The 13,326-nt window shown below is 42.7% G+C and overlaps 1 protein-coding gene across 11 annotated transcripts in view; it reads left to right on the top strand.

Annotated features, from left to right (window-relative positions):
- The first annotated feature begins 10,419 nt into the window (after window positions 1-10,419).
- Window positions 10,420-13,326, top strand: part of LOC133917234 (homeobox-DDT domain protein RLT2-like) — a 30,007-nt gene continuing 27,100 nt past the window's right edge. For 5 of the 11 annotated variants that reach the window (XM_062361190.1, XM_062361188.1, XM_062361204.1 and 2 more), the window contains exons 1-2: window positions 10,421-11,415; window positions 11,515-12,015. In XM_062361190.1, the coding sequence (XP_062217174.1) occupies window positions 11,205-11,415; window positions 11,515-12,015 (712 nt within the window). In that variant the 5' untranslated portion in view covers window positions 10,421-11,204. Of the gene's footprint in view, window positions 11,416-11,514; window positions 12,016-13,326 lie in introns of those variants that run through there. The other 6 variants (XM_062361192.1, XM_062361187.1, XM_062361214.1 and 3 more) reach the window with 4 other exon arrangements.

Raw genomic sequence — 13,326 nt, 5'->3', positions numbered from 1 at the left:
ATGTTACTTGCATAGCATGTCAAGTCAGCATCACATCATTCTCCTTAGCCTAGTCAGTGAAGTCTAGTCTACCCTACACTTCTTGAATCTTGCGCAATAATGTTGTCGAGCCTAACACAGTGATTGTGCAATAAAGTCTTTCCCATAGGAAGATAGTTCCGAAAAATCAGCATTTCCTTTCCAATCTAATCCATCTCCCGAAAGTTGTTCTCTTTTCATCTTTAACTCCGATTTAGACTATTCTTGTGTCTAAACATTTCTAAAATCTTACCTATCCAATCATAGTGTTTTTAAAGTGTTTTAATGATATTTGGTATGGTGTTCTTAGTGTTTGCTTTGTGTTGTTTGTCGGTAGTTCTCGTGATTAGTTGATAACGTTCCGGAGCAGTTCGAAGGACTTCAAGACCAAGATTTCGACAACATTGAGCAGCATTGGGTAAAAGGTAAGTGTCCTTAATCATATTGAACCTATGTTTTTAAATGTTTTATTTTACAAAATTGCATGTAGTGTCAATATGATGGGTTGTCACCTATGTTAGAGTTTTCCCTAGATTTTCCCTTATCATCCCTTGGGACCTAGATAGTTTATGGTTAGACGTCTTTTATGGGTAGATTGCTTAGCCATGCTTTTGGGATGTTGAGAAGTGTCATAATCTTGACTAATGAACATATGCAACAATGTTGGTTAACTGTTTAATGGTCTAGCAACATGGAATCTTAGGCTTTGAGCAAAGTGGTTTTGATGGTTATCATGGTTATGATGTTGGTTTAGTGTTTGCTCAAGTAATATAAGTAAGGACCGGTTTGTGAAGCGACAACCCAAGAAGTAACGTACCAACCACGAGGCTGATATGGGTAAGGCGTGACATACTCATTAGAGTCTATCTAGTGTGTGTTGGGTCAATACAAAAGGGGGCTTCTGGGTAGGAGCTTAGCTTGCGTAAAGCCTGACGGTGAAATCTAGTGGGCAGACACATACTGGATTAGTCTCTGGTTAGTGGAAAGTGTCATATAGTGATTCTTGGTGGCACACCACTGACGTGTGTTAAGTGTTTCGCGAACATGTTAACATTGAATTCACTGACTCGTGGGGAAAGCTGGACAACCTCTGCAGAGTGTAAAACTGTTATAACATCCGTGCTCACGGATATGAGAGACTTGGATCCTCACATGATTAGTTGGGTTGTGGTTATGGGTTTAGTTGTGGTTCTGGTACAGGGAGTACTAGATGGTTGTGGTTATGGTTCTGGTACAGGGAGTACTAGATGGTTGTGGTTTTGATTATAGTACAGGGAGTACTAGACGGTTATGGTATGCAAGGTGGGGAGTCTTGTATGCTGCGTATTGGACTGTATGGGTTATATTCACTTAATAATTACTTAATGCTTTTGAGTCTAAATATGTTTTCATTACTCGCATTTATGCAATAATACCATTTGTTAGCCTATTCTTGATAAAAGCCTACATATCATTATTTTCCCCTAATTACTGAGTACTCTATGTGTTCACACTTGCTATTTTTCCTATACCATGCGACATGTATGCTGCTACTCAGTGAGTGAAGATGTTGAAGACTATCAAGACGAGGTTGTGACGTTCTAGGCACGTGTCTCCCGGTCAGTTACCTGCGGTATTGTTGGGCACCGGTTCTTCTGTTCCGCTGCAGATATCTTCATAGAAGATAATATATGTCAATTGCTGTAAGAGTTTAACGTTTATTCTATAAAAGTATTACTTTTGTTACTTCACATGTGACGTCCTTATGTGTGTTGAACATCCTGAGCACACATACTGACCGTAGGACGCAAGCCTAGATAGAATAATCGTGCCATAAGGTCATATTTAAAAGCCTATTTTGAAAAAACCATCCCCATGCTTTTCTGACCTCTCAGTTTCTCTCTCTACTTACCCATTTCAATCTGTTGAGAAAAATGAATTTCCAACACTCCTTCTTTCAAACTATTAGTTGTTGAACCATCCCAGTTACTCTGTTCGAGGAGGATGCAATTGAAGATCGCTCTTGGCGCTCCTACCTTGCGTGAAAATTTATATGATAAAGATAAAGATCCATCATGACAAGGAAGATTCATCTACCACAACACTGAAGATATGAAGATCTGCCTCTGCGCTTCTCCTAGTTTTAGTTCTTCGAGTTATAGGAGGATTCTCCCCTCTTCTTCGTAAACGTTAGAGCAATGTAGGGTTGTGTGCTTGTGTTGTGTGCCTTGTGTGATTTGGATTTTCTGTTTGAGTTCTAGAATGCATTGAGGGATGCTTTAGGATCTGATAACAGCTACATTCCTTATATATCTATATAGCTGATAGTATAGTTGGGTTTTCTCCTTCTAGCATTTTCTCTTCATGCCCCAACCTTCCTCCTCAATTCCGATCAGATGGTGAACTCGAAAGAAGGTCAGCCCGGTCAAGGTACCACCACCACCAACAACAACAACAACCAGTGGATGCCACCTCAATTCAACAAGGAACAAATTGTGGAGACGCAGACTCAAATCCTTCAAGGCATGACTCAGAATATAGAAAGTTTGCTACAGATTGTTGAAGCTCTAGGAGCAGAAGACGAGTGTGGAAAGCAAGGCAACATCCAGAAGAGGAAGAAATCCTTTGAAGACCATCAAGCAAACAACAGTTCTCGATTACGTTCCACTCCTGAACAAGCACTTTGTTCTGTCAACTAAGAAGTTTCACAGGTCGAGAGAAAATTTGCAGAGTACCCCTACAAGGAAGGTGTGTTTTGTTGTGAAGAAGAAAGACGCTATGCCAATCGATGTCCCCTGATCATAAGAAGGTGTGTGTCCACTCTGGAGAACCTACGCGTTGGGTCAAAAGATGTCCCACGAAGCACCCCGCACGGAACTGGATCAACCCCAAATCCCATATGAAGATCTCAGTTCAACATTCAGACTGTCACGACTTTCAGGCTGTAACTCAAGATAGCCAAGATCGACGAGATCCCATCAAACTCCCAGAAGCTCAGTAGGCACATAAAAAAAGTAATATATTCCATGTCAAAGGCTACATGTATCTCTACTTCTCATGAACTGGAAATGTAAGTCAGAGAAGTCCGCTCCTTTTTAAGGGGTAGACTTTCTAGCCAATCTCTTGGTTCTGCAACCTCAAGACAGATATTGCAAACGACTAGTCAGCAATGGTAATGAGGTAATAAAGTGTGCTAAAGGACGGACAACACCTAGAAGATGCACTCTAACCATAGAAGCGACTGCTAAGAACAAGTATTCTTTCCTCGGAATTAGGATGAAAAATATGAAGTATCACTGCACTCATGCAAAACATCCGTTTGTTCATCCAGTTGCATTTGCTCGAAGACCTTTTTGGTGATTGCTTCAACACCTTGAGGATCCACATGTACCATGTATTCTCCCTCCTTGAACTTCTTCTTGAACTCCTTATACTTTGTCAAGTTCTCCAAAGTTTCTTCATCTTCCTTAGAAGTGTTATTATCTCTCGGAAGATAGTCGCCATCACTGCTGTCATTATCAACTTCTTCTTGAACTGCAGATGTCAGAGATGTTTTACAAGTGTCTGGAGATCTAACACTACTGCCTTTTGAACAAGATGGAGATGAATAGAATGACTTGAGAAATGCTATATCCCTCTTTGTTTGTTCTGGTGACATTGATGGTTGCTCAACAATTTATCTTCCTAAAGCCTCACCAGCCACCATCTCATTCTCCCAATCACTGCAATTGTCTTCTTTATCAGCATCAGATTCCACTGACTCTACATAAATGTCAACAACAACACCATCCGTGATGTAATCTGACATTGTCTAGCATGTCTTGTCATCATAAAGCACTCTTAGTCCATTTGACAACTCCTTGCCAAGGAACAACCAACTCAAAAGCACAAAACCAATGTCTTTGCGGTGGTATTCTAGATGGCCTCTTATCTCTAGTAATGGCATGTTATCTTTTTCAATATAGGACATCCCCTTTAAACCTCCATAATACCACACAACCTTACCATCATTGAAAAACTCCCCATTGTAGTGAAATCTCACTGCAAAATTATCTATTCTGTCAACCTACAAGTATATAGAATTCACTCAATACTACATGGGACAGCACAAAAAATGCAAGCTCTACCAATAAAACAATCGCACAACAGCTTAAACAAATGCAACCAGTATCTTAAACAAGTGCAACCAATAGCTTAAACTACTCAAATCAGCAGCTTAACTAGGTCTATTTTATTCAATTCACATATCGATGTGAATATTTCCCAATACAATATAATTGCAGCTACACTCACCTTTTTCCTCATTGAGCAATGTCAATCCGTGCATAACTCCCGCGTATTCTCCAACAATGTTTGGGTTCCAGACCTGTGACGGCCAGTTTTGAACGGCGCGATGACGACAATGGAGTGCGGTGGTGGGATTGCGAAGGCGATGGTGGCGGGAGAAGAGGGGAATGGGGGCTAGGGATTTGGGAGCATAGGGCAGGACAGGGTGAGCTCAGGCGTGGGTTTGTAGCATTGAGACCCCTAGGTCAGTGGTAAGTGTTTGGTGATTAATGACAATCATATCATTATGACTAACAAATTTGTTTTGAAGCATATAACATTTTTAATTCACAATGATGATTGGGTATTCTTAGTCATTAAGTTGATTATATGGATGATCAAAGAATATGTGCATCAAAATTAAGGATCTTCTAATTCTAAGTGTCACAAGGGAGAAGAAGGACACTTAGAGTAGTATATGTTTTCTTTTTTAGTCTTTTGAGCGTACTATAAAGAAGGACTAAGGGTAGTAGTTTGATCTAGTTGAGTCTAGACTTGGTTTTATGCACACTTGTGAAATTCTAGCACTAGGTAGCTCATAGAAGCCTATGGTTAAGATATCGTGAAGTTAGAGCTCAAAAAAAGATTGAATTGGATGAGCTTAGTGAAGTTAGCCTCACCAGATAATCAAATGATGTTACTTGTATTCTCACAAGAGCATTTTTTTTGTTTAGATAGAAATCACATGTCTTGACTGGATGGTCCGGTGATTAACATGCAGGATCAACGGAACATTTTCTTGGTGACACATGTTCTAAACTTTTCGAATGTTGTAACGGATGGTCTGGTGTTATCACCATGAGAGCACCAGAGCTTTTTCAGCCGAAGCATTTTTCTCAGATGAAATTGAAGTTAAGCTCACTGGATTATCCGGTGATGGAAAGATGGGAGCACCAGAGAAATTCTTACAGAGAAGAATTTTTTGTTCCAGAGGAAGTTGTACTCACCTGATGGTCCGGTGAAGGTAAAGAGGAATCACCGGACTAATTTTTGCAGAGAGATTGCTTCAGACAGTTTAAAGTTGCTTAGATCATCGGATGATCTGGTGATGGAAAAAATGAGCACCGAAACAATTCTTGCAGGGGAGGGTGCAAATGCTTGAAAAATTGGAGGTCAACTGACCGGATGGTCTAGTGCTAAATGTATGATCACTAGATGCATACACCAGATTATTCTCAGCATTAACAGCTAGTGACAGCTGGCATAGTGTATTTTTGATAGTTGTGCTCACCGGATTGTCCAGTGATTGTGAGGAGATACTCATCAGATCATCCGGTGTTAACAAAAAAAGTGGGTTGTAAGGCAATGGCTAAATTTGGATCTCTAGTCTATAAATACCTGTTCACTTGATTTCAGTTGGTTCTCTTGCGACCCCAGAAGAGTTCATACACTGTGTGCTATCAAGAAGTAAGAGAGTGCACTTGAGTGAATTTCAAAGTTCTTAATTGAAGGTTAAGAACATCTTTAGTGTTTGGAGAGTAGCAAGTGTGCATCTAGCTATAGTCTAGGCTTGATCTTGGTCAAGTGAAGCAATTGGCTTGTTACTCTTGGTTGTTGGCAACATCTAGCGAGTCTTTGGTGATTGAAGGTGTCTCGGTAAGCTCTTGGAGTTCTTGTGTGAGCCTCGGGAAGAACTATATGCTTGGTTTGATGCCCACCAATCTGGAGATAGAGAAATGGTAATAATGAGTAAGCATTTGAGACTTCGTGACTCAAGAGGGAGCGATATCCTTTGTGGATGCTCCAACGAGGACTAGGAGTGCCAACTACTCGATACCTCAGAAAAAATTGGTATTCTCTTATCCGTCTCATTACTTTCCCGTATTTACATTTGAGCATTTTACTTATTTGCAAGGTTTACTTTCCGCATTTACTTTTGTGTTCTAGCTTGCTTATTTTTCATATTTTTGTCTAGTTTGATCGTGTAGTCATATTTCAATTCATCTAAGCTAAGGTTGCTATTTATTTTAGAATTCGGCATGAGTAAATTCTTTTTTAAATAGTCCAATTCACTCTTTCTCTTGGGTCATTCGATCCTTTCAGGATTAACAAGGGGCCTCGCGGCTGACTCAGCACGTCAGTGCCACGTCAAGTACTAGTCGATGACGCAAACCACTCAAAACGGTGCGAGGGACAAGCTCTGAACGGATTTGTGACTTGGAGGACTTAGGATTTCTGATTTTTAAGATGAGGAATGATTTTTAAACCAAATCAATAGTTGAAGGATAAAAAATAGATTGTTTTCCCTGTACACCCTCATTTTTCACATCACCTTCTTTGTACTCTCTGTAAAAACAAAGCATCCCCACACTTATAGCTGCTCTTGGTTCGACGCCATGAAACCAAATGGGTAGCTTGTCCTTTGTCAGCCATGACACGTAAGCCACCACTTCCCTGCCTCTCTCTTCATGTCATGCATTAGTTAGCACTGGTTGTGGTGCAACCAACAACTATAATCTTACGAGCCATGCATGTGGGAGGAGAGGATTGATGACAATAAGACTAGTAGGAGAGGAGATGATGGAGATGAAGGGACATGGAATTGGCTATGGCCATCCAAGCTTGATGGAGAGATAATGAAGAAGGTGTATGCTCGCTTACATGTGGCCTTATCATGAAGATCCTTTTTATATATTTTGTTCCCTGACTAAGTAACACATCATAGCCACATCATGGCCTATAATGGCAACATTCAAAACCAACAACTGAAGAAGTTATTTGGCTCGGTTCAAGAGTCAAGAGCGAGGGGAATGTATTTAGACAATTTATGTTTTAGGGTGGAGACCAAACACATTTTAATAATAGTTCATGAGTTTAGATATACTTTTTTATATAAAAAGAACTCATTACTCGTCAGGCTTTGTCTTGCAAAAAGATGGGTTTAAGCTCATGTGAGAGTTTGGGCTTCAATGGTAGGGTTAACTAAGAGCCTTTTTGTTTTATTTAGGTATTTTGAAAAACAGTTTGTATGTTGTGGATTGTAAAAAACTGAATTGTAAAAAGCTTTTAGATTGTAGATTTAAAAAACTTTAACAGGCAATTCAGTAAAATAGCTTATTGAAAAGCTAAATGAAACCAGCTTATTAAATTTCCATAACTATCTATTTATTTCAGCTTCAAATTGTAAAAACTGAAAGTCACAATCTAAAATTGAAACAAATAGACTCTAAGTCCACTACTAGACTAACCTAGTTTTTTAGGCAAACAAACCTCGTTTGACATGCACGTATACGAATTTTTTTATATGTTTACAGGCATATTTCCATCAGAATAATAAAAAAACTAAAGATATGAATTTGTATTTTTTTTCCCGAGTTTAGTACTGGGATCATGTCAGGCATTCAAGGACGAGATTTTTTGGGCCTGGTACAGACCTCATCACAAGAATAATCCGCTTGTAGTCCGGCACAATTAGTATGACTCGCAGTTCAACCATCCGCCCCAGACTCGAGTACTCGACCCAGGTAACCCCACTACCAGTTGGGTCCAGAGGCTAAACAAAACCTTCTGATACACGCAGCAGCCCAAGGATGCACCCAGACCCCGCCGCTAGCCACGTGCACGGCTGGTGTCCCCGTCCTAGCTCCCAGACACCTTAAGGACGCACTTAGACCCCGTCGCTAGCCACGTGCATGGCTGGTGTCCCCGTCCCTGCTCCCCGGACACCCTAAGGCTTTATTTAGGATGCCTAAATCTTGCCTGGATCTCAGCCCTTTCTCAAGGCAACGAGCCTACAGGAAAGAATTTATAGGCTATGTAAAATATACATTTGAAGGCCCACACGATGAGGATCTCTAATCCGACCCACGCCGTTTCTACAGAGAATCATGCCTCACCTATATAGGTTGGGGAGGACTCCCCCGTCTCGCTTGCGACTCATGGCTGATGCTCGCTCGCGACTCCCGACCGATGCCGCCACCTCCTCCACCTCTGCGGCCGGCCCTCTCCACCTCAGCCTCCACCGCCATCGCCTCCACCACCTCTGTTGCCACCGTCACCACCTCCGTCGTCACCCCTTCTCCACCTCAGCTTCCACTACCACCGCCTTCACCATCTCCGTCGCCACCGTCTCCACCTCCGTCGACGCCACAACCACCCACCTCCACGGCTGCCCCCTCTCCACCTCTACCTATGTGGATGCCACCTCCACTTCCTTCTCACGTGGCGACTACATGAGTTCTCCTCCCCTTTGCCTCTCCTGTTGCCACTAGGGTTCATAAGCTCTTCACCTTTTCCTCATAGATCTTGGTCCGAGAGGGTCAGAGAATGGATTCATTCAGTCCTACCTCGCAAGAACGGAGAGCAACAATGTTCTGATCACTCAAGCCAGTCAAGGAAGAGCTCCCTATCCTGTCCTACGCCGATCTCTACTAGGTTTGCCATGATCTTGCTCCAATTTGCTTTGATATGACCAAATGGATGTGATTTTTGATGGGTTTTTTTCCCACTTATGCTTATGCTCTAAACAAATTCATGCAGTCCTACCTCACAAGAATAAAATAAATTTCAAGTAAATTACCTATCATTACCCTGAGTCTATTAAATCATCTAGGAGATTAGATGCTTCTTGTTAATCTGCAATTCTTTTGGGCAATGCCATGTTGCTGATGAGAGGTCCTCTTCCGTGATCAATCATGTCTAGTTTTTCTATCGCTTCCAGGTGTACAGAAGAGATATCTTTACATATCGAGCCACATTTCTTTTCATTTAAATACACCATGAGATTCTTCATATATAACTGACCAATGGCAAGATGATTCATGATCCGATGACAAGATGATCCATGATCTGATGATAAGATGATCCATGATCCATGACCAATAAGCATCAAAATGGATTTTATATTCTAAATTATCTATGTGGATGTATGGATGGAGAGAACCATATGATGTGGATTATGTGCTCTATTTTTACACTGATACGGATCTACGGAAACAAAAGTTATTGACATATGATTTGCATTGCTTAGTTACAACGAGTGTACAAGTGCTGTTACACACCTATACTGTTTGATGCTTGGATTGTTTAAGTGAGATTTGTTTGTGGATTGGAATGAATTGTCATGAGTATATGTGCTGGTTTGATTAGTTTTGATCTTAATTATTTCCTCACATATGATAACTTCGCATTTCATGTTTATTTGGTTGGTAAGATGTTTTGGTTGTGATCCGTGTGAAATTTCACAACAATTAATAATTTGATTCAATCATGTGTGAGGTTAATTGTATGAATCATCTTGCAACGTTGGTGCAGATTCTTTTCAATTTTAATGATCTTACATTGAGTTTCGCATGGATTTTTTTTCTTCTGGTTTTTAGCCTTTCTTTTGTGTTCAACCGGTCTCATACTCCCAGTTTTATTCCGAGCAGGTCGACCGGTGCATGTTCAACAGTATGTACCACCAGCAGTAACATACTGCATGCTTTGTAAGCTTTCATCTCGAGGGAAATCCCGGAATAAGACCTATTGATCCCAAACATCAGCAGGGGTGGATCTCCTCCTAGGGTTTGCATGTGCTATCAAAATTCCCCAGGGACGTCCTTTTTCTGGTTTGCCTCCTTTTGCTTCCAAACAAGAACTAAGGGTGTGTTTGAGTCTGATTTGGTGAATACGTATAATTTTAGGAAGAATTATGTTTGGTTACTTGCATATACTGTTCTCGTATGTATGAGCGGATACAAATATATGATTTTATCCTGCCTGAGCGAATGCAGGCTCTGCATCTGGTTATACAAACGGACACACTTGTCAATATCACAAAATTATCTTCATACGAATAATCAATTATAATTTTAACTCTTGCATTAGCTTCTGACGATCTCAGATTCAGTCAACCAAATAAAAAATCAGTTCAGTCTATTCAGACAGATACCATCAACAAAATATATATTTTTAATATATATAACACCATTTAACCTGATTATAATACAATTCCATAAAACCCAGTTCGAACCACCAAACTCATACTAAGCCAACGCCGCAGAGGATCCGGTCAAGTTCTAGGCCCCCCTTCCCCGCGCGCGCTTTCGTCCAATGAATCCTATGAACAACACACACCAGCACCCAAATCCATCTCCACCTCGCGCGCGCACACCAGCAGTAAAAAATTTCCCACCGAACCCAACTAGTCAAATGCTACCCCAGAGATCAAAACCCCGAGAAATCCAAGCACGCACTAATTATTCCATCCCCTCATCCATCTCTCTCTGCCACCGATCCAAATATTCGTTTACTTCTTTCTTTTCCCCATCACACAGCAGCACGGACGGAACATACAACCACAACTAGCACAACACAAGCACAAAGAAAAAGGAAAGGAAATAAAAGAAATAAAAAGCCTGAGCCCCCAAACCGAAAGGGAAGGAAACAAGGTTTGGTTTTTATTAGCTGCAGAGAATGGCAGCGATCCGAACCCAATCCACAACGCCGCGCGTGGGTAATAATCCCCAGTTCGAGCAGTATTCTGTATTCCAGCCCTCCTGCCTGTTGCTATTCCTCCTGCTTGCTTCCCCAATCTCATCTCCCCATCCCTATCTCCGCCGTGTTGTGTTCGCCTCGCCTTGCCCCCACTTTCTATCGCAGTGTTGTTCGTCGTGGCGTTCAAGTTATTGTTGCTGCCATTATTATTCCTTTCCCCTCCTGCTGCTGCGATCGGCGCTGGTATGGTATCCTTCGCAGCGGAGATCCGGCCGCACATCGATTCGCCTTTTCTTTGCCCCCCTCGGCGAGGCGGGGGTATATAGCGAGCGGGGGCGGCTGGCATTCGGTGCCGGCAGACGCTACGAGGTGGGGTGAAAAGGTTGGGGAGTTTCGTTTCTGCGCCTCGCTTTGGTGGTCGCGGAGGTGTTCGGATCTAGGATTCGAGGCCTCCGATTGTCGCCATGGACGCCGGCGGCGGCGGAGACGGGGACGGCGCGGCGAAGGCGGAGCTGGAGGCCCCCGCCGAGACGACGCCCCCACCTCCGGCGCTCGCGGTGGCCCCGATTTCTGCGTCCGGGGCGGGCGCGGGGGCCTCGGGGTCTGGGGAGAAGCCGGTGAAGCGCACGATGAAGAGCCCCTACCAGCTCGAGGTCCTCGAGAAGACCTATGCGGGTTTGTGGATTTCGTTCGATGGTCTCTAGTGTCTTTTCGGGTTTTGAATTTTTGATGATTTTTTGATCGAGTGCTTCGGGCGGTTTTGGTTTGGTGCAGCGGAGCAGTACCCGTCGGAGGCTCTGCGGGCTGAGCTATCATCGAAGATAGGCCTCTCGGACAGGCAGCTGCAAATGTGGTTCTGCCACCGTCGGCTCAAGGATCGGAAGCCGCCATCCAAGCGGCAACGGTGGGACGAAGAGGCCGCACTGGCACCACCGCCAGTACTGCCACTACCGGCAATACCGCTGGCAAGCAGTGAGCTTATGGTGGGTGCGTCTGGACCGTATGATGAGCCGCTGCACCCGACTCACCCACGAAGGGGTGCTGGGCGGTCCTCAGCAGTGCCCAGGATTTCCATGCCGGATATTGGGACGAGGTATTATGAGCCACTGCCAGTTATGCTACGGCCACCTGTGGCATCAATGCAGCTCACACAATCTGAGCTCTGTGTGATTAATTCTGTGGAGTCACAGCTTGAGGAACCATTGAGGGAGGACGGTCCAGTGCTTGGCATTGAGTTTGATCCGCTTCCTCCTGGCGCCTTTGGTGCACCAATTGGTACGTATATTGAAATCCAAAATATTTGTGTTTTACGCTGAGCTTTAAACCAGCGAATGCTCAATGTTGCCTGTTAAAGTGGTAAACTGAGTGGTAACATTCATCCTCTCTGATGTCTGGGCTGAATGTTTGTAATGTGATTTTGCAATCCCCTTTGTGGAATGTACTAGTGTTAAACCCAATAATCTTCTGTGTTCTTTTTTCTAATGGTAAAATCTTATGATTGAGTTTACTCAGTCTTTTGATATCCCTGTAATTAATAGAGGCAGTATGGATGGAGATGGGTGTCTATTTAATAATAGAAGCATATGGTAGATGATATGTTGAGGGAAATGAATGATTGATCAATGAAAAATCAAGATGAGAAGTAAGGGTGGAAACTTCACAGGTCACTTTTTCGTAAGAGACAAGGGATACCTTGGACCAAGAAGTAAACTAATGTTCTTTAGAAAGATGAGAAGTAAACTACTATTCTTACTAAGGATGAGTGATTAAGTAAATATTGTACATCGTAGGGTCCTATTGAGGGAGCCCATTTCTTAGATCTTATTGAATAAAACTGAGAAACACCTTGTCAAATAAATATGCAGGCGTACTATCCCTGTAATACACACAACCCATTCTAGCTCTTACTCAAATGAGTTATGTCTTAGATTTCTTTTTATGTTATCAGTCTTTTTGGGGAATCATCTTTGTTGTCCATTGACATGCTTCTTCAACTGCCATTTTCTTGCCACAGCATACACCAAGTTGCCTAAACGTTCCATACATTTGCTTTCCTAGATACATCCTTATAGTACTTAGTCAACACTTTCCTTGTTTTCTCTTTTCAAGTTATTTGCTTTATGCTGCGTGAATCTTCCGTATTATTTTTTCCATCTGTACTTTGTTGTATGTATCATAGGAGGAAATTTGAATGCTGCTACCAACATATACTGCAGCCCGGTCAAGTGAAAGTGTGCTGATTGCCGCGCCTTATGTCCAACTGGTTCATTGGGCCTAGGTGAGGCTCAATTTAGTTTCAGGACAGGGTGGAGCAGTGCAGCAGCCTCCCTAGAAATTTTGCATGGCTCCATTGTCTATTTCCATCGCATACCAGAAGAGAGGGAGGGATCAAATGGGAGACCACAACACGAGGGCCTCCCTAACTCCAAGAGCAAGAACCACCTCCCCGAATACCGTCTTGCACGTCCAGTCGTGACCATATAATCTGGTTGTTGCAGCTGCTGCCACTAACATCTACTATAAACCATCAAGTGAAAATGTGCTGATTGCTGGGCTTTATGACCAACCGGTCCATCTGGGCCTTAG

Source organism: Phragmites australis, chromosome 1, assembly GCF_958298935.1.
Source record: "Phragmites australis chromosome 1, lpPhrAust1.1, whole genome shotgun sequence".
In the NCBI taxonomy this organism is placed as follows: domain Eukaryota; kingdom Viridiplantae; phylum Streptophyta; class Magnoliopsida; order Poales; family Poaceae; genus Phragmites; species Phragmites australis.
This window is presented reverse-complemented; position numbering and strand designations above follow the sequence as displayed.